This window comes from Nymphalis io, chromosome 27 (genome assembly GCF_905147045.1).
Source record: "Nymphalis io chromosome 27, ilAglIoxx1.1, whole genome shotgun sequence".
Taxonomy (NCBI): Eukaryota; Metazoa; Arthropoda; class Insecta; order Lepidoptera; family Nymphalidae; genus Nymphalis; species Nymphalis io.
This window is the reverse complement of record NC_065914.1, coordinates 4215163-4235826: the sequence shown is the minus strand read 5'-3', so window position 1 is coordinate 4235826 and position 20664 is coordinate 4215163. Positions and strand designations below refer to the sequence as shown.

General features: G+C 35.2%; 1 protein-coding gene across 1 annotated transcript; it reads left to right on the top strand.

Annotated features, from left to right (window-relative positions):
* Positions 1-351: 351 nt before the first annotated feature.
* On the top strand, positions 352-16689 carry LOC126778819 (protein suppressor of forked). The gene is made up of 18 exons (XM_050502519.1): positions 352-557; positions 653-844; positions 1334-1366; positions 6574-6671; positions 7629-7782; positions 8221-8314; positions 8669-8808; positions 9143-9334; positions 9673-9810; positions 10595-10737; positions 11283-11440; positions 12648-12814; positions 13208-13315; positions 14081-14169; positions 14791-14891; positions 15727-15861; positions 16012-16118; positions 16536-16689. Exons 1-18 carry the CDS (start codon positions 531-533, stop codon positions 16638-16640), a joined length of 2181 nt encoding a protein of 726 aa, XP_050358476.1. The 5' UTR covers positions 352-530; the 3' UTR covers positions 16641-16689.
* Positions 16690-20664: the final 3975 nt, after the last annotated feature.

The window sequence follows — 20664 nt, the reverse complement described above, 5'->3', positions numbered from 1 at the left end:
ACTTTTTTAATTAGCAATATTTATCATGTCTTTGTATGAGATGTGTATGTCTTAATATGAGATTTAAGTTTATTGATAATTTCATAGGACTAAAAAAAGGGTTAAAAATTTATCTGGAAATAGAATATTTACCACAGGAAGAGGATATTTTACATACGCATGGTATGTAAAATATTTAAGATGACAAATAAAATTACAACAGTAACACACCTCTCGACTTGCCGTTGCCAAAAAAAGGTTTAGAGAACACATTTATTGTGTCTATTGCCTTGACTATTATTATATTTATAATATTCTATGCAACTGTCAAGTTATTGTTAACATCAACTGTCAATTTTATTTGCATTTTTGTGTTCGTTGAACTGCATGGCGTCAGTTTGTAATAGTTAGATTATTTCTTTAACTTTTAATTTAATTAATATGTATTTGTAACTTCATTTTTATTTATAACAGTGCTCATATATTTATTAATAATAACAAAATTTTAGAATTGTTAACTATCGTATAATTGACAAAAGTAAATCGCCGATATGACAGCGGACGAGAGTGCTGAAATCGTAAGTTGATTTTGCCTCTGATTTTGTTAATTTTTAGTCATATATTTAATTATTATATATAATAGATAAGATAATATGTTTTTATGCTGTAACAGGACTGGGGTAATGAAAGATTAATCCGCGCTCACCGAGCAGTCGAAGCGAATGTTTATGATGTAGACTCCTGGTCCCTCTTGATCCGTGAAGCTCAAACTAGGCCTATAAATGAAGTACGGTCCATGTACGAGAAGCTTATAACAGCATTTCCAACTACGGGGCGTTTTTGGAAAATTTATATAGAACAGGAGGTTAGTATAAAATATTTGATAAATAATCTAATTAATTACACACTATATTTCATGAATTAAAACTTGCTTAAATTTTTATTGTCATAATTAGCCAAATATTTACTTATCGAGTCTGACTAGCTTTAGTAAGTCATTGTTACACAATCACACACATTGCTTCCAGTTTGGCAATATTAAATATTATTATAAAAGTTACGTAGTTTAGAGATAAATGTCCAGTCGAAGATTATTGGTCTAGCAACCTTTTTATTTGTCGTTGCTAAAATATCCATTTTCATATTGTCCACTCATTGTCCAGGGGAGTATATGAGACTCCTGCTATATGTATATAAGTATGTTTAAGGGGTGTGCTATGGGATGCTGTGTGTCAGCATATGACACACTTGAGGCAATCTGATGCCACACGGAAAAGCCTTGTGTTTAAAAAGTGTTTAATAGGAATATATATATATATAATATTATGTCTTATTAAGACTTATTTATTTACAGATGAAGGCGAGAAATTTTGAAAAAGTTGAAAAGGTTAGTAAGATGGGTAAATTGATCAATAGTCTGTGATAATTAAAAAAAAAACAGGTATTATCTGTGGGGAAACAAGACTGATTATATGTATAGTTATTAGTGAAATAAATAAAGACAAATATACAATAACATCTTTTTTTTCAGCTAGGGTGTCTGTGTTCAGACATGTTGGAGGTGACTTTTTTCGGCAAATATTAATAAAAAAAAAGTATATTAAATAATTTTGAATATGGGAAACGAAGCTTTTCCCACAGTTTAAACCTTAGTCATGAATGCCATTATCCTTACTAAAATTTTAAATGTATAAGTGAGTTTGTTTGTTTGTTATGTTTTCATGTCTTAACTATTCAGTCGATCATAAAATTTTGCAATAAGTCAGGGGTGCTGAAAAAGATATAGGGTACTTAAAATCTGATGTCTTTTCTCTTGCACATGCGCGAATAATCTCTGATAACATTAATTTGAAATACAAAGAACCTAACTTACTCGTTAATTAGAAGGATATTGTTAGAGAATGTTTGATGAATAATTAAAAATATATATTTCCCTCTAAAGGTCACTTTCGACATGTATTATCCCTGATAGTATAACATTTAATTATTATATATATGTAATATATTTCTGTATTTTGTATGCTATTATAAGTAGTTATAGTATAATTTTTTAACTAAAATACAAATTGATTAATTTTGCTTCAAACTGAGTTCTCATTGGTGGTAGCAGGCGACCAATGAGAGTTCAGATTAAAGTCATATTAGTTAATCTGACTTTGACCAATGACTTAGATGTTGGAGTTTTTAATCCTATATCAATAATTAATCGATTATAACCTTTTATATATTATTATTATAAGTAAAACTGTATCGCAGTTTTACTTACGGTAAGGTTTAATAAAATTATAATATTATTACTATAATCTGTATAAAATAATATTAAAAAACTTTGTACCCTTTTTCGGAAATGTTTTAGTATATAATATAATCGTATTTAATTTAATAATACCTAAGAACGACAACTACGTTCTTAGGTGCTATTACGGCTAGCCCTTACCCAAATGCACGAGTTTAAGGTGTTTAAGGTCTTGAAATTATTTACGTAAAAGTTTGCGACGCCATATATTTTATCTATCTTTCATACAGAAGTCACCGAAACCATTTTTAAGCTTAAATAAAAAAAAATCTTGACGAAATAAAATAATTAATCTTAAGCTTTTTCTGTAAATAAAAATGCAATTATGATATAAAATGCCTCGTATTTCTCTTGAAGTCTTTAGCTAAATAACAGCTAAGCAACGTTTATAGGTAAGGCCGTTAATGTTCCCTATGATGATGTTGTCCTGAGCGATTTCAGCCACAGCGGTCAGTTTTAAGGGACTAGACAATTCTGTAAGAAATTATAGTGCACAAATGCTTGCGAACACACTTGTGCGTTATAACAAATCGGTCAGGAGGCCATTATTAATGTTCCATATCTAAAGCCTGGACACATGGCTAGAACGCAATATAATCGTTCTATTTAACTTAGGATAAAAATGACGATTGATGAGGCGGTACAGTCTTTAAAGATTGGTGATTTTCAAGGCCTCTTGAAAAACTACGAAATATCTCCATCACATGTGTAAACTGTTTTTAAGAGTGTAGCAGTACGTTGTTACACACATAGCAACAAAAACACAAACGCCACACATGCTGCTATAGGAGTAGTCAGGAATTGTCTCGCTAGACAATGTGGCGAGTTTCGGCCCCTAAGCCTCAAGCAAGCCAGAATTCTATCAGGTTCTAGCACCATGAACCACCCATAATATTCTGCAGATTGTTCAGAAGATCAACGAGTACAATCAACCGCTATGTATGGCTTTTGAGGATTACGTGAAAGTCTTTGACTCTATAGAAATTTAAGCAGTGCTTGATTCGAAGCAGATATGTAATATTAATTAAAGATACACAGATGTATAAAGGTGTTGAGATATCTATAATTTACTAGAACGAATGTCTAAATCCAGAATTGTAAAACGAAAGTGATTCAACTGCGCACAGTGGTATATCTCGGGAACTTTTCACCATCGCTTTGGAAGACGTCTTCAAGATACATGGTTTCTAATGTAAACGCCGAGTACATCACACACCTTCGATTTGCCAATGATGTCGTCACCTTTACTGAATCATTGAATAAACTTGGCAGCCATTGGAAAATGACCTTGGTCTGGTCATTTTCACATGGCTTATCGTGCCGAGACCGATGTATATCGAAGGGAAATATAAGCAATATCTTAAAGATGGTGGTTACTATACCTGTGTCAGACCTGCTTGGAAGGAACAACTGCGACAAGGAAGCGATTGTAGAATTTGTTTGCGAATAGCAACTGGCAACCTTATGTCTTTATATCTGCTATGCAATCGCAATGTTTGGAGATGTCTTTACATTTTCTATATCGTAATGTATACATATTTCTACGTCAGCCCAGTATTCTATTGGACAAGCTCGACGGATATTTGATTAAATTTTAAATGAAGGATAAATTTCATGCTTCAATTTGATAAAACATTTAATTTAGATCGAAATCTTTGTAAGAGTTCCAAATAAATATATAAAGTGTTTTAAATATGTGGGAGCCCTAGCCGAGAGCCAGTTACCCTCTATATAGAATACATAGCTATATAGCCACTACTATACTAAAACCAGCTATGTATTGCTAGCTTACGCATACAACTGTGACGCCTGGACGGCTCGCCTCTGCAGGCCTTCTTTTCTTCGAGGGTGGTACAAGAACACCCTCAACCCAGACTTGGCTCCTCGGTCTCGCTCTGCGGCCCTTAGTGCAATGACTATGTCACAGAAAGATGCCCCCGTCAACCAGCACTTCGCTATTGAGTATTTCGTTTATCACACTCGTTACCAATGGTTCTTCATAACCTCGGAGCCCGGGCATGGCGTTGGAGTGTACGGTGTACTCTGAAAGAGTATGACGCGCTGTGACACACCACAATCTTGGCGGGCAGGTACTCGGTGAAGGTATCTCCATAATCGTGCCCGGTGGGTACCCGTATTACAGAATGAGAGTACGCCTCGAATCACCTGCACCATTGTTCAAGTCAAGAACGAATGACGACACCGACATCCATCATTATTTCCATTTTCGCCGCTAGAGGCCGCAAGCTATATGTGACAAAATATTAAACGTGGTAACAATTTTACGTGGCTTTGTTTGTTTTGGATAAACGGGTATGAAACTTATATGATGGATTGCGAATTCCACCGCTAATGGTTTTGTATGATCTCATAACATTTGTCCGGGTCACATTTGGAACATCAGATCATGGATTAATATTAATTATTAAATAAAAAGTAACCAATAATAACGAACCACTCAGTATCACTTAATAATAATAATTATTAGTAGCAGTTGTACTGCACCATGCGACATTTGTATATTACATTTGTATTTGTAATATATTACGATATATCATATATTTATAACGTATTATTTTTATTTTGGTATTTTTTTTTATAGAACAGGAATGTGGACGAGCATATGGGCCACCTGATGGTAAGTGGTCACCAAACGCCCTTAGACATTGGCATTGTAAGAAATGTCAACCATCGCTTATAGTCAATGCGCCACCAACCTTGGGAACTAAGATTTTATGTCCCTTGTGCCTGTAATTACACTGGCTCACTCACCCTTCAAACCGGAACCCAACAATATCAAGTACTGCTGTTTTGCGGTAGAATATCTGATGAGTGGGTGGTACCTTCCCAGACGAGCTTGCACAAAGCCCTACCACCAGTAATTCTATTTTTTTATATTTATGGTAATTCCAAGCTTAAATGTTTATATTATTTGCGAAAACGAGTGCAACGTGCGGTCGCTTTTTCGGAAAATCTACTTATCGGGGATGTAGCAACCGAAAAAAATTCGGTCTAAACGTACCTATAAATATTATTTTGGGTGTTTTCTAAAGTAGCGATTTAATGATATTACATTTGGAAGTAAAAATTTTCTGTATGAAGATGAAGGCTTAACGGAATATTGCACACATATTTAATATATATTTCATTTTCTCATCATGAAAATAATGTTCTCATTTGGCTATACTTGGCCATTAACTTAATTGTTGCATATCAATTTATAAAAGTATCAAAATATGGCATTTTACAAATTAAGATCTAATTTCACGCATGAACAATTTGTACCAAAACAATGACAGTTATTATACACGAGCGACAGCAAAACAACCTTACAATATCCTATGTTATATAAATTGTAGTAATGTTATCAATCAAATGATTATACTTTTTTACACCTTGAGTCGGTTTTAATAAATACTCTGTACCGGTCCCCGGGAAAAAGAGCATTTAAGTCCCCATCTGGTTTGATAAGAAAAAGTTATATACATTTAATGTATATAATGAGACATGAAACTTACCTAAATTTTTTTTTCAATGTGATTTTTTTTTCGGTTTCTTTATTTTTAATTTCCATATTTTCAATAATGAATGATTAAAAACATGTTTGCCTGAGTAAAAAGTATGTAATTATCTTTTTCAATTGGGTGTTTAATGCTTGGATGGAAATTGTGTTAAAATAATAAACTGATTCTGTTACCAGTTGAGGGAGGGGGTGTTCTGCTGAAGTTTGGTTACTATATTCCAAAAACGATTCGATAGTGGAATTGACGTTTCTAATTTTTTATTAAAACAGCGGCTGTTTAATTAAACACTGATTTCTCTCTTTCTGTCATTATTGATTTGACATACGAAAGAGGAAGACACGGCATTGTTTAACTAATCTCCAGCTAAAGAACGCTTATAAGTAAACCCGTTGGTGTCTACTGTCTTCACACATTTATCCTTCGATTCATAGCGTTCTGATCCGTAAGCAGCAAGCCAATGGTAGTTTTTGAATTATGACTTGTAGATAATGCTATTCTCCGTAAGGATAACGAATCGTTTCTTAAATATAGTAACTGGCATAAGCCAAAAAAACTTGTTAACTTGTTTATTCAAACTTTGAATAATGTAAGCCAGTCATCATACGAGGACCTAGACCTTAGTAAGATGGGATATTAAAGCCGATTGTCAGTATAAAAAAATTAAAATAAATTTATTGGTTCAAATGGAAAAAAAAACGATATTATAAATTATCCTGTGAAATTTAATTGTTGTGATGATATACACTTCTCTTATAATCCCCCGTGCCTGACCAGTTGTTTCAGAGATGCCTAATGAAGATCCTGAACATTGAACTGTGGAGGCTGTACCTCAATTACGTGAAAGAGACCAAGTGCATGTTACCGACTTACAAGTACGTATGCTTTGCCTTTCCTCTTATCTCTAAAACATAGACACGACAACATTTACTAAAACAGACGAATAAGTCACCTTCGCCCGTAGCAACTGTAGAGCTATTCTGTAACAACGAACTCGAAACTCACCGCAGAAATGTCAGTAATATGCGAAATTGACCGTAATAATTATAAAATTTCAAGAATACACGCATCAAAATCGTATATCACCATAAATCGGTTGTCAACATTTCACAAGTGTTTAATGAAGTGATTTCTTATAAAATAGCACACACAATAACACTATCAATAGATATTATGTACAAATATCTACCACGAGTAAAAATATGGTTCTTATTGTACCTTAACATTATGCTCTTCATTGAAAAACATGAGGTCTTATGATTTTCTTTACATAAATGCGCTGGTAGGTGGTCAGTGAATAACTTAATGTGTTCAATATAATACTGTTGGTAGAGCTTTGTGCAAGCTCGTCTGGGTAGGTACCACCCACTCATCAGATATTCTACCGCAAAACAGCAGTACTTATTATTGTTCTGTTCCGGTTTGAAGGGTGAGTGAGCCAGTGTAATTACAGGCACAAGGGACATAAAATCTTAGTTCACAAGGTTGGTGGCGCATTGGCTATGTAAGCAATGGTTGACATTTCTTACAATGCCAATTTCTAAGGGCGTTTGGTGACCACTTACCATCAGGTGGCCCATATGCTCGTCCGTCTTCCTATTTTATAAAAAAAAAAAAATATTTTTCCGAATTTCTTCAAAGCCAATGCTCACTTACCTTTCAAACGGGATTACGACAATACTCAGTATTGCTGTTTTGTTGTAGAATATCTGATGAGTGGGTGATACGACACAAGTTCTTGAATGATTGTTAATTTTTGCAGGAATACGAAGTTATATTGTGATTTCTGTTCGCTTGCCATATGATTGCATAAATAAGCATAATTGTTACAGAGAGAAAATGGCGCAAGCGTATGACTTTGCTTTGGACAAAATAGGTTTAGATATTCACGCGTATCCAATATGGAACGATTACGTCACTTTCTTGAAATCAGTGGACGCTGTCGGATCTTACGCAGAGAATCAGAAGATTTCTGCCGTTAGAAAGGTAAACGAGTGTAGAATATTTTATTATAATCCACCACCAACTGTATTTTCATTAGTGTGCAATGCTTAATTCTTTTTATAATTCCTCTCGTGGAGAATGAAAATATCGTGATGGTGAATGGTAGCATGTGTATTTCATTGAAATTCTGCCACATGTATTCATACATCCACCAATCCGCAATGGAACATTGTGAAATAAGCTCTAAAACTTCTCTAAGTTAATAATAATAATAAATGTTTATTTACAGATACAAAATCCATTGTGTTATTTATAAAGCTTAAAAACTATGTCAGTATTTATATTGATTATTATTGTATTTATTTAGCGTACATAAGTTGTTTAAATCAAGGAGTAGATAAAAGCGGTTACATAAAGAATCTTCTCGTTTCAATATTTGATAATAATGATTTGTTTTATATATTTATTTATTTATTTTAGGTTTATCAACGAGCGGTGATAACGCCAATCATCGGAATTGAAACGTTATGGAAGGACTACATAGCCTTCGAACAGGGCATTAACACAATAATCGGTAACTAAACGAATATACTATTTTACATAATGAAATAAACAAGAGATATTTCAGGAAAGAAATATTATATGAGGTACTGGCAGTAGACATTGGCGCTATAAGAATTATTAAAAATTTCTTAGATCGCCAATGCGTCGCCATCCTTAGGAATTAAGATGTCATATCTCTTGTGACTGTTGTTAAAATCGCACTTAAAATCGGAACACAACAATATCAAGTATTGCTACTAAGCGTTTATATATTAGATGAGAGGGTTGGTACCTTGACGGGCTTGCACAAAGCCCTGCCACCAAGTATTTCATTACTCTTTATTATTTAGCTTTAAGTAGGTTTCAACATGTCCATTATTTTTAGCTGAGCGAATGGCCATGGAAAGATCCAGAGAGTACATGAACGCGAGACGAGTGGCCAAAGAATTGGAGACTGTCACACGAGGTCTGAATAGGAACATGCCCGCTACCCCACCTAATGTAGACAGGGAGGAGATGAAACAGGTTTGTTGGTTGATGACGATGAACAAGTTCCCTTTTTAAGGAGGAAGTTTTAGAGCGCGCATCATATATCTTAACGTGGTTTGATAGATATACTATTTTGGCTCAAACGATTTTTCGTCTCTTATAAATTTAAGCGAAATACCGCTCCTCACGATATCTCCTAAACTATGCGCCAGATTGACTTGAAATTTGTTGCAGCTATTCCTTCCGCGACGTAGACGCTCACTAGGAACGGATTTTACGCAAATATTATCCAAAATACATTTTTCTTCTTAGCTACCCGTGCGAAGCCGGGACGATTGCTAGTATATTATAAAATTTTGATTTATCGTAGGTGGAACTTTGGAAGAAATACATAACCTGGGAGCGTTCGAACCCCCTCCGATCTGAAGACACAGCGCTCGTAGCTCGTAGAGTGATGTTCGCCATAGAGCAGTGTCTGCTGTGTCTGGCTCATCACCCGGACGTCTGGCACCAGGCTGCGCAGTTCTTGGACCATTCCGCTAAACTTTTGCAGGAGAAAGGGGTAAGATAAAAAATGCCTTTTGATTCTTTATACAGTTTTTTTTATGGTATTTATTGGTAGGCAAATGGGCCACCTGTTGTTAAATGATCACCACCATAGACAGTGGCGTTGAAGAAATATTAACCGTTTCTCACATCTCCAATACGCCACAAACCTTGGAAACTAGGATGTTATGTCCCTTGTGCCTGCAGTTATAGCGTTTATAAGTATGACGTTAATTTTTTTACGAAGTAGATATTTGCATAAAACTTACAGAACGACAAAAAATACAGAGCTAAAATATTTTAAATTGGGATATAAGTTTACTCAATTATAACCCTTATTGTTCAATAAACAAGGACTCGAATGCGGCGCGTCTGTTCTCCGACGAGGCAGCGGCCGTGTACGAGAGGGCCACCAGCGGCCCCCTCAAGCACTCCACGCTACTTCACTTCGCGCACGCTGACTATGAAGAAAGCAGGTTGCATTATAATAAGGTAAATTATATTTATATACACAAAAATATATGTCCAAGCGTCTATAACGAACTGAGTTTTCATCTACTTCTTATGTGTTCAAAACTTGATCACATCCTCGTTTATGATGGATAACATCGTGAGGGAACATTGGAGTAGTGTGGTGGAATAACATAGCTTTTACTTGATGGTAGGGCTATGTTTAAGTACGTCTGGGTAGGTACCACCAACTCATTAGATATTCTAAGGCCACACAGCATTATAATATTGTTGTGTTCCGGTTGGAACGGTGAGTGAGCCAGTTTTCAGGTACAAGGGACATAACATCTTAGTTCCCAAAGTCGAAGTCGCATTGATGATCTAAGGAATGGTTAATATTTCTTGCGGCGCCAATGACTAAGGGTTGTGTTGACCAGTAGCATAACTATAGGGTGGCAGGGCTGGCAAAAAGCTCCCGACCCGACGGGTCCCTGGCCACGAGCTCAAGTGTCTTAACATTTTTATCAAATTTCAAAAAATTTCGTAAAAATTAAAAATATTGGTGTAAATATTGATGTGGGGCTCTTACCTGCGGCGGATGACCTGTTTTTTTTTTTCGATAAAATTTTACAAGTTTTTGCTTACTCACGTTGGGGCCCCCGTATTTTTAATATGGCGTTAGCTATGAAATTAATTTGCCACGGGCCTCAGTTGGTATAGTTACGCCACTGGTGTTGACCACTTACCAGTGAGATATTTGCAGGCTGCAATTAAAAAAACAATAAGTTTTATGGGTAGATAAACTTATGATTTTGCTTTCCTGCAGGTACACCAAGTGTACACCCGATACTTGGACATGGAGGACACGGAGCCGACGCTCGCCTACGTGCAGTACATGAAGTTCGCGAGGCGAGCCGAGGGGATCAAGTCCGCCAGGACTGTGTTCAAGCGGGCCAGGGAGGACCCGAGGTAAGGAGACACACACACAAAGTTTTTATAATGAAAAATATAAACAAAATTTTAAAAATGTTTTGTTGTGGTGGTTCATTAATTAACTTATTTGTATATGCACACTTAAAACATACATATAAAGCATTTACAAATGAACTTAAAAAGCAATAACAGTATATATAATATCTATGTAATATGCATGACAGTAATAAGTGTACATAGCACTTCCAGATTTATAAATTAATGTCAAAAATATTAAAAAATCAATTAGAGATGTCATAATTGAAATTATTAATTATATTTATTAAAACTAATCATTTATTTTATATTAATAACTTATTTCTAAAGATTCAGGGAGAGTCATAAAAAATGTCAACGCCAGGAATTGATTCGATGATATTACACTCATCGTATATTCTACCACCAAACAGCAGTACTATTTCCGTGTTCCGGTTTAATTACAGGCACAAGGGACATAACATCTTAATTTCCAAAGTTGTTGGGCATTATGTGGGTGGATGGCGGTTGGCTAACTTCGCTTCTAATAGTAATCTTATTCCAAGGTCACGATATCACGTGTTCGTGGCCGCCGCCCTGATGGAGTACTACTGCTCCAAGGACAAGAATATCGCGTTCCGTATCTTCGAGCTGGGGCTGAAGAAGTTCTCGCACATACCCGAATATGTCCTGTGCTACATAGACTACCTCTCACATCTTAATGGTGAGTCCGTTATGTATCTTGATATATTTTATTATATATAATAGGAAGCGAACGTTATATATTAAGAAAAAATATTCTCTTATTGCATGTATAAAAATATTGTAACAAAATATATGGTGGTTGGTAGATACTTGCCTTCCAAGCCGAAGGTTGTGGGTCATGAACATGTGTGTTTGTCTGAGTCTGGGTGTAATTATCTATATAAGTTATATAGATAATCCAGACTCAGACAAACAGACATGTTCTGTAGTATATCAGTTGTCTGGTTTCCATAGCACAAGCTCTGCTTAGTTTGGGATCAGATGGGTGCTTGGATAATGTCCCAGGATATTATTATTATTATAACGTTTATAGTATTTTAATTATAGGCTAACTTAATATTAAAAAAATAAATATATTTAGGTTGAATCGATCGAATTGAAGAGGGGAGTTTATAAATATTAATAGCATCGTTGGAATAAACGATGACGTCATAACCGTAAAGGCATAGCCAGCGCGGGACATATTGTGCTCAAGTGTGTGGCGTGCACAAACACAAGAGCACTCTCCGTGCTATGAGATACCATCGAACGATGAGAGTGAGGGAATAGAGAGTGCATTTGTATTTTCACACACTTGTGCACTATAATGAAATAAATATTGAAGCCGAGATGGCCCTGTGGTAAGAACGCGTGAATCTTAACCGATGATCGTGGGTTCAAACCCGGGCAAGCACCACTGAATTTTCATGTGCTTAATTTGTGATTATAATTCATCTCGTGCTTTACGGTGAAGGAAAACATCGTGAGGAAACCTGCATGTGTCTAATTTCACTGAAGTTCTGCCACATGTGAATTCTACCAACCCGCATTGGAGCAGCGTGGTGGAATAAGCTCCAAACCTTCTCCTCAAAAAGAGGAGAGGAGGCCTTTAGCCCAGCAGTGGGACATTCACAGGCTGTTACGGTACGGTGCACTATAATATGGCCTTCGCAGTTGGCTAACCCCTTTTGTGATTGGCCGCTGTGGCGGTCACTAAAATAATCATGAATCTCTAAAATAATATAACAAATCAAGATGGCTCAGTTCCAAAAGCTCGCATCCTTCAATCCAAGGAACAACATTAATTTATAAACACAAATTAACTCTACTACTATATATAACAATTGTCTTTTTTTTGTTTTCTATCTCTCTCTAATTTTAACGATTTGAATGTCTCCTTTCCCCAGAGGATAATAATACTCGAGTTTTGTTCGAAAGAGTTCTCTCGTCTGGGAGTCTTAAGCCAGAGAGCTCGGTGGATATCTGGAATCGATTCTTGGAGTTCGAATCCAATATCGGCGACTTGGTCAGCATAGTCAAGGTTGAGAAACGTCGCCAAGCCGTGCTCGAGAAGGTAAATATATTGTTATATATATCTTAAACCCGAGATCAACGACCCCCCCCAGGAGCGAAGCCGCGGGCGGGAACTGAGTTTCTTTCGCCGGTTCTTCTAAGGTCGGGGTGTTTCTTTTCCCAACCGATGCTAGTTTCTAACAATAAGTATACAACAGTCTCATACTTCTATGTTAAATAAAATATTTTTATTTGATTTCATAAAACTACTAAACCAATATGCGTAAAACTTATATCAGAAGATGCAGCGCGTTTGGAGAAGGTTTTACTATGTATAATATTTTTATATATGTACACTACATATATACATGTACCCTTCGCAGTTTCTGTCCTATCTTTAAAATATCTCGTATAAAGTTCTGTCTAAATGTAATTTTTTTTATTTATTCACCAGATCAAGGAGTTCGAAGGTAAGGAGACGGCTCAGCTGGTCGACCGTTACAAGTTCCTCGACCTATATCCTTGCAGCATCGCTGAACTCAAGTCCATCGGTTATACCGAGGTGTGTGTGCGTTTTATAAGAAAATTTTAATTGCCACAGACTATATAACTTGACAAATAAAATAATTTTTTTGTCATAATTTACACGAATAGTAATGTGAGGCGAAAGAAGCCAGGTCAGTATTGCTGAATACCAGTGATAACCAGTGCCGAAACACACTGGTTTTCAGCTGGTCCTTTTGCCATGAAAATGATTCAAAATCAATAGACAATTATACAAACAATAACAGATAAAAATGTGTATTTTAAAATTTAATTAAAAGATAAATTATCCATAATATTACCAGATAAATAATAATTATAAAACCTTTTTTTTTAATACAAAAAATATAGAAAATGTTATATGGTCCAGTAGTTAGAACGCGTGAATCTTAACCGATGATCGTGGGTTCAAACCCGGGCAAGCACCACTGAATTTCCATGTGTTTAATTTGTCTTTATAATTCATCTCGTGCTTGACGGTGAAGGAAAACATTGTGAGGAAACCTGCATGTGTCTAATTTCACTGAAATTCTGCCACATGTGTATTCCACTAACCCGCATTGAAGTAGCGTGGTAGAATAAGCTCCAAAACCTTCTCCTCATAAAGGAGAGGAGGCCTTAGCCCAGCAGTGAAACATTCACAGGCTGTTACTTTATTTTTTATACCTAACACGTGGGCTAGTAGGTGTAAAATATACAACTCCCTCGAATACGCAGGCGAAAATTATCATAATGTATATATACATAATTCCTGTTCTTATTCTCTCCTCGTTACTTTACCCAGGTGGCGTCTATGTCGAACAAGTCGTGGGCGCTGGGAGGACCTCTGGCGGGCATCTCGCCTGAACTTGCGGCAGTTATTCTAGGACAGAAGTATGGTTTTTTTTTAATTTTTTTTTGGATAATTAATCTCTTGACTTCGTAGAATTTCCATTTCGTATTTATAAAAATCTTATTAAGTCAACTCGATGAAAGTATATTTATAATTTTATTTTTATTTTTAAAGTTATCATCTCAACTGATCAAAGTAGATATTCAATTTGGCCTTTACAAGCACTGTCACATCGCCAAATTACAATACAAATTACTAAGCAAACACCGAACCGATTATTACATAGGATACTTATTTTTACCTAATACACGCTCTCCACCAAACACGCAAAGCCAAGCTAAATACATAATTACAGTAATTTTTGTCAGGATTTGTGAGTGACGCGTTCCATTCGCTGGGATTTTGTCTGTTCATAAATACAGATTATAAATATAAATCCTCTTTACACGATTGCCCAAAAAAATTGTGTGATGTTTTAAGAGTTCTTGCATGTATGTTTATGAAGTCTGTATTCAACGATAAGTTTTAAATGCCTGAACAGATTCGAGGTATCGTCAAAAGTCTTACATCATTCCGAGTGACATTGGCTATGATTCATTCATTTATTCATTCGTTTAGGGTCGTGTTTTTTTTAATTATATTTTTATTTTATTTCTAAACAGAGACAACGACCCCAATAAGGATATAGCGAGACCGGACACGAATCAAATGATCCCGTACAAGCCGAAATCGAACCCCCTACCGGGAGAACATCCTATACCAGGTATGTTTACTGGTGGTAGGGCTTTGTGCAAGCTCGTCTGGGTAGGTACCACCCACTCATCAGATATTCTACCGCAAAACAGCAATACTTGATATTGTTGTGTTCCGGTTTGAAGGGTGAGTGAGCCAGTGTAATTACAGGCACAAGGGACATAAAATCTTAGTTCCCAAGGTTGGTGGCGCATTGGATATGTAAGCGATGGTTGACATTTCTTACAATGCCAATGTCTAAGAGCGTTGGTGACCACTTACCATCAGGTGGCCCATATGCTCGTCCGCCTTCCTTTTCTATAAAAAAAAAAAAAAAAAAATGTGGAGCCAAATATGAAAAGCCGTCAACTAGACTCCAATTACAAAGCATGTAGATAGACGACTTAATTATTAACACGCGATGATAGAAATTAAAATATATAATGATAAATAAATACATAAAATATATTGTAAAAAAAATTACTAATTATAAATGTCAAAATAACTGTGTCTGTTTAGCTTTCAAGGCTTAACCACCGATTTTGATAAAATTTGGTATGAAGCAAGCTTGAACCCCAAGGACGGAAATAAGCTATTCTACTTAATACCCGTTCCTCTTCTCCTTGACACATGGCCGAACAGCAGCTCCACATAAAACTAAGCTTTATTATTGCTTATAACCCTCCTTTTGGTCGTGTAAAAATAAGGTGTCGTGTAACAATATGCGCAAACTAAGAGTTCGCTCTGAAGATATTTAAGTGGATGTGCAGGATTTGTGCATCCCTTTGTAATTAATTTTGGGCCTGCATAAATTTTATATTAATATGTAAATAAATACTTATGTTATAACACCCCCCCTCCTCCAGGCGGTGTGTTCCCGTTGCCGTCGAGTGCGGCGCTGCTGTGCACTCTGATGCCGCCTCCCTCCAGCTTCAGAGGTCCCTTCGTGGCCGTCGATCGACTTATGCAGCTCTTCAACAGGATCTCGCTACCCGACAAACGTGAGTGAACCGTGGCCTTGACATGAACAATACACTTTGGACAAAAATAATACTAATAATATTATTACATTTTTATTTAAATATACAATAGGTTTCTATTTTGTATATATGCATATAATATATTTAGTAATGGATAAATTCCCCCCGCAGCTCCCGCCCCGAGCCCGGAGAACGGCTGCGACACGAAGCTGTTCGACCTGGCGCGCTCCGTGCACTGGATCGTGGACGACGACGGGCTGGCCGCCGTCTCCAGCAAGGTATACTTGAGCTCCGGCATACGAGATTCTGTTTCATGATGACAATTAAGCTTTACAAACTAGTTGCAAGGCCTCTATATTAGGTTTATACCCGTACCATATACCCGTGTAGTAAAAGCTACCAATAATTAATTGATCCTAAAATATGAACATAAAAGCATTCTCAATTACATAATTCTAACTTAATTGATACATGTATTATGTACAATACTCATACATATAAAGCATTTAAAATTTACAAAATTTCAATGCTCATAAATACCAGGGACGCAGAAATGTGCAGTACGTTGCTAGTTGTTTTTGAATGAGAGTTTGGGGGCGGGGCTTATTTATAAGAATGTCTTCTTACCGACAGACAATCCTCAATTGTCTGATTGTTTACACTCGCTATAATGTCTCTTGTTATGTATTTGTCAGGTTCGTCGGCGGAAAATCGGCGAGGACTCCGACGACGACGAGCTGGGCGTGGCGCCGCCCGCCAACGACATCTATCGCCAGCGACAGCAGAAGAGAGTCAAGTGAACGGACTGCATGTTACGAGATCTATTTTAATAAACTTTTTAATACACAACTCTTGAGTTAACTTTTATGTTCCAATCCTAAACAAATCATATTTCTTTATTTGGCACCCATACAAGTACAGTCAGTAAAAGCAACATTATTATCATTACATATAAATAAAATTGAAGTGTCTATCTGTGATTTTAAAATAACCGCCTCTTTTAATGTTTTTATGGCTATTTGCGATTTACCAAAACAATCATTTTTTTATTTTTGTCTGCCTGTATGTCTGTTTGTCCAGGCTAATCTCGGAAACGGCTGAAAATTACAAATTGAAATAACTAAATTATTATATGAAGTATATCGAGGTTTCGTTTCATTTCATCAAAATCGGTTGAGTCTATCAAAAGTTATAAAAACATACGTATTTTTGTTGTTATATCTACACATATATAATGACTTTTCCTGACTGATTCATCAACACAGAACCTAAACCACAGGCGTTGATACATTTGGCAGTTGATACATTTTATGATGCAAACACCTACAAAGGAGGGATTTCTGGAAATTACACCCATAAAGTGTTAAAATAAGGTATGAAAACCCTTCATTTTTGAAGTTAGAAGATTTGCAATTTCATATAAGTACAAGCTTCTGGTTATAAATAAATAATATATATTTATTTATTCAGTGTTTTTTTGAAAATTTACCCCCTAAGAAGGTAAAATGGGGGTTGGGTTGGACAATTTTTTTTTTAATGCCACGGTAGCATGCTAATGCGATCCGGTGGCGCTCCCTGTTAAGACGCAAAGGGTACCGCTGGATTTTTAGTGGGTATTCCGATGTTCGGGGCGCACTCGGCGTTTTGGCCACCGGCAAGCCCCACTATTCCAGCGTTAAAAAAAAGGACAGTTTTGATGTAAGAAAAATGATATTTAATATTAAAGCTACTGATTGAATATAAATACATACATATTTCGTCGTTTTTAGAAATTCAATCCCAAACGGAAGATGGGGTTGAAACATTAATATAAAAATGAAAAATAAGAGTCCGATTTGGTTGAAATTTACTATTTGTGTTAATTGATTAAATTGATATACATGTATTTAAAAGTTTTTAGAAATTCCGCCCGGAAACGGATGGTAATTTTTTTAGTTTTTTTTATATATATATATGTCATTCAAATTTGAAAGTATATAGTTCCCTCTTAAAGTGTGCTTCCCCATGACAATCAAAAGTCCCATTGCCCCTTCATAAAAGCAGTATTTAAAATTTTTAGACTAAAATTTTGTAGATGTCTTCATTTACTTTGCATATAATATTTCACATAGCTTCATCTACGTCTATCAATTAAACTCATTTAATTTCCTAAACCACACAAATATTTTGTTTTTAATAATAATGCATATGAAAATATACTGTTTTATTTATTATTTATTCATAATAATTATATGTTTTTGTTTATGGAAAAAAAATCAAAACTATTTTTAAGTAAATTATACTTTAGATTAACTATCAAAGAAAATCATTTTTTATTAATTAATATAAAGTATAATGCTAACATACAGATAAAAAATGAATATCACTGTTCCTTAAAAGTATAATCATCCTTGAAATTTAAAGAATATCAGGCTATTTTTAATCACTCAGTTAAGTGTTTTATTGGTAACGAGCTGTGTCCGCGGTTCCACCCGTGTATGACTTAAAGAAATCACTAAAAGCGGACTTATAGTATTTCAGTAATAACAACATTTGTAGTTTCATTTTCGTGGGATATTAGTATTTATTGGTTTTCGCCGCATCCAGTTCTAGATAGGGCAACATACAATTGGCCATGAGAAAAACTGAATTCCCTTAAATCTATTCCGACATATTTTAATCTCTGTCTCTGTGCTTTATTTATTATGACTGCAAACGATAACTTCAAGAAAGTGTATCCTTTTAAAACTGAAAGTTAAATCTGTATTTACAAAAAAGGACTTATGATTAACTAACTATTAAAAAAACATTGAAAAGAAAATCTACGCAAATAATGGATTATTTTAGAACTAATTTGATTACCATAAAAAAAGGTTGTAATAAGTCATCCTTAAATGATACACATATGATATCGTGGACGCTTTTTTTATCTTTTAAGAAAAACAATTCTGGCATACGTGATTATACGTATATCAATAAACGACGTTTGCAGTATTTCCTTTTGGGGCTAAAATTACTTAGTTACTCATGTAACATAAAAACTGTCCATGTGATAACGGTTCTCACTAAAATCAGTGCCGGCCATGTTCAACGACAAGCAATGGGACTTTTGTCGCTTAGATTTCTTTAAATATCCTTAAAAATATTTCTAGAGGTTGTTACCTTAATTTATTAAATATTTTAATTAGAATGAGCTCTATTTTGATTACAACGAATAAACGGATATCAGGCAGATGTCTTCTTTTACGTTAAGGCTTTTACAAAGTAAAAAAATACATCTACATTATTTCGGAAAAACAACGACACAGCGATAAAACCCGTTACACAATAAATAAAAAATGTTATTTCAAATCATCATGGAAAAATTCCAGTTAATTGATACATAAATGTCGAAATGGTAACTATTTTTTACTTAATGTGCTCTCCTGAAAAATTGCTATTATGTAGATGTCTGTATCTACTTTGCTGCCATCGATATGTCCCTATGTATATAAATTGTAATATCAGAATCGCTGACTGTGTGTGATATTACAATTTATATTCGTTTCGGAGTCAGAGGTCCACCACCTATGTTGCTTATGTAAAAACCCTAGATTTAGACAAAACTGTCAACTAAAATTGTGAACATCATTTTGGGTGTAAATAAATTTTATTTTTGTTATTTATGTTAGTGGTAGCCGGACCGCCCATAGACATTGGCTATGTAAGAAATATTAACTATTCCTTACATCACTAATGCGTCACCAATCTTAGGAACGAAGATGTTATGCCCTTGCCTGTAGTTACACTGGCTTACTCATTCATCCTTGAAACTACCATACTAAGAATTGCTTTTTAGCTGTAGAATATCTGATGAGTGGATGGTATCTACCCAAACGGGCTTCAGGGACGGGCTTGGAAGGCATAAAGCCTACCACAGTTTGCAATGAGGTACTGCGATTATTAATTATAAATAAAGTTTTTAGTGAGTTGAATAGTTTTGTTTAACCTGAATTTGATAAAATAAAAAAAAATTGGTACGCTTGCTCATTTACAGTATCAACTATATCTAACGGCGTGGGTAGATGCCGGGGTATTTAAGCAACAGAATCGTGGATTAGAATATGAATTAGGGATTCACAGCAAGTTCACTGATGATTATTAAAAGAATAATCATCAATCTAAAAAAACCCTTAACCTTACTTTTTTCTAACCAGAATGACCATGCTTCTTACTTTCAAATCACAGACTTTTAAATTATCCTTTCCTGATAGTTAAGCGCGAGCGAAGCCGCGGGCAGCATCTAGTACATAAATATATTTAAACTCTAATATTTCACAATGCGTGCACAGTAAGTTAGGTACTGTTAATTGAAATAAATATATAAAGCTTAGTAATTCGGAAAACAAAAAGTTAAAATGTTTTTAAGTATTTTGTAAAAAAAATGCTTCAGTATCTTTAAGGCCTAAAATACAATTTAGGCTTGAAAATAATAATAGCTTATTTGCACAAAAACAAACTATACATTTTTACATATTTATTATTGTGTAAACAAACTTGCCTAGTCATAAAGGACATGCAAATATTATTATAAAATTACAAAATTTAAGGCGATAGTATATATTTATTCTATAAATTGGGGGAAGCCTTTCTCTAGCAGTGGACGTTTTCCGACTGATTTGATGATATGTTTTTTTTTTAATTCAACATTGAAGTATTCTATCAAAGTAGCAATTGTGGGACATTGATGAATTGGAAATTAATTTTACGCTCATCGTGTCACATTCCATGACTGCCTCGTTGGTCTAGTGGCTTGGTGTAAGGCCGCAGACCCAGAGGTCCTGTCAGAAAATTCTCAGTATCAGC

Coding starts and splice junctions, on each gene's coding strand:
- LOC126778819 (XM_050502519.1), top strand. CDS start 531: ATGACAGCGGACGAGAGTGCTGAAATC. Junction 558..652: donor CGGACGAGAGTGCTGAAATC/GTAAGTTGATTT, acceptor ATGCTGTAACAG/GACTGGGGTAATGAAAGATT. Junction 9,335..9,672: donor AACTTTTGCAGGAGAAAGGG/GTAAGATAAAAA, acceptor TCAATAAACAAG/GACTCGAATGCGGCGCGTCT.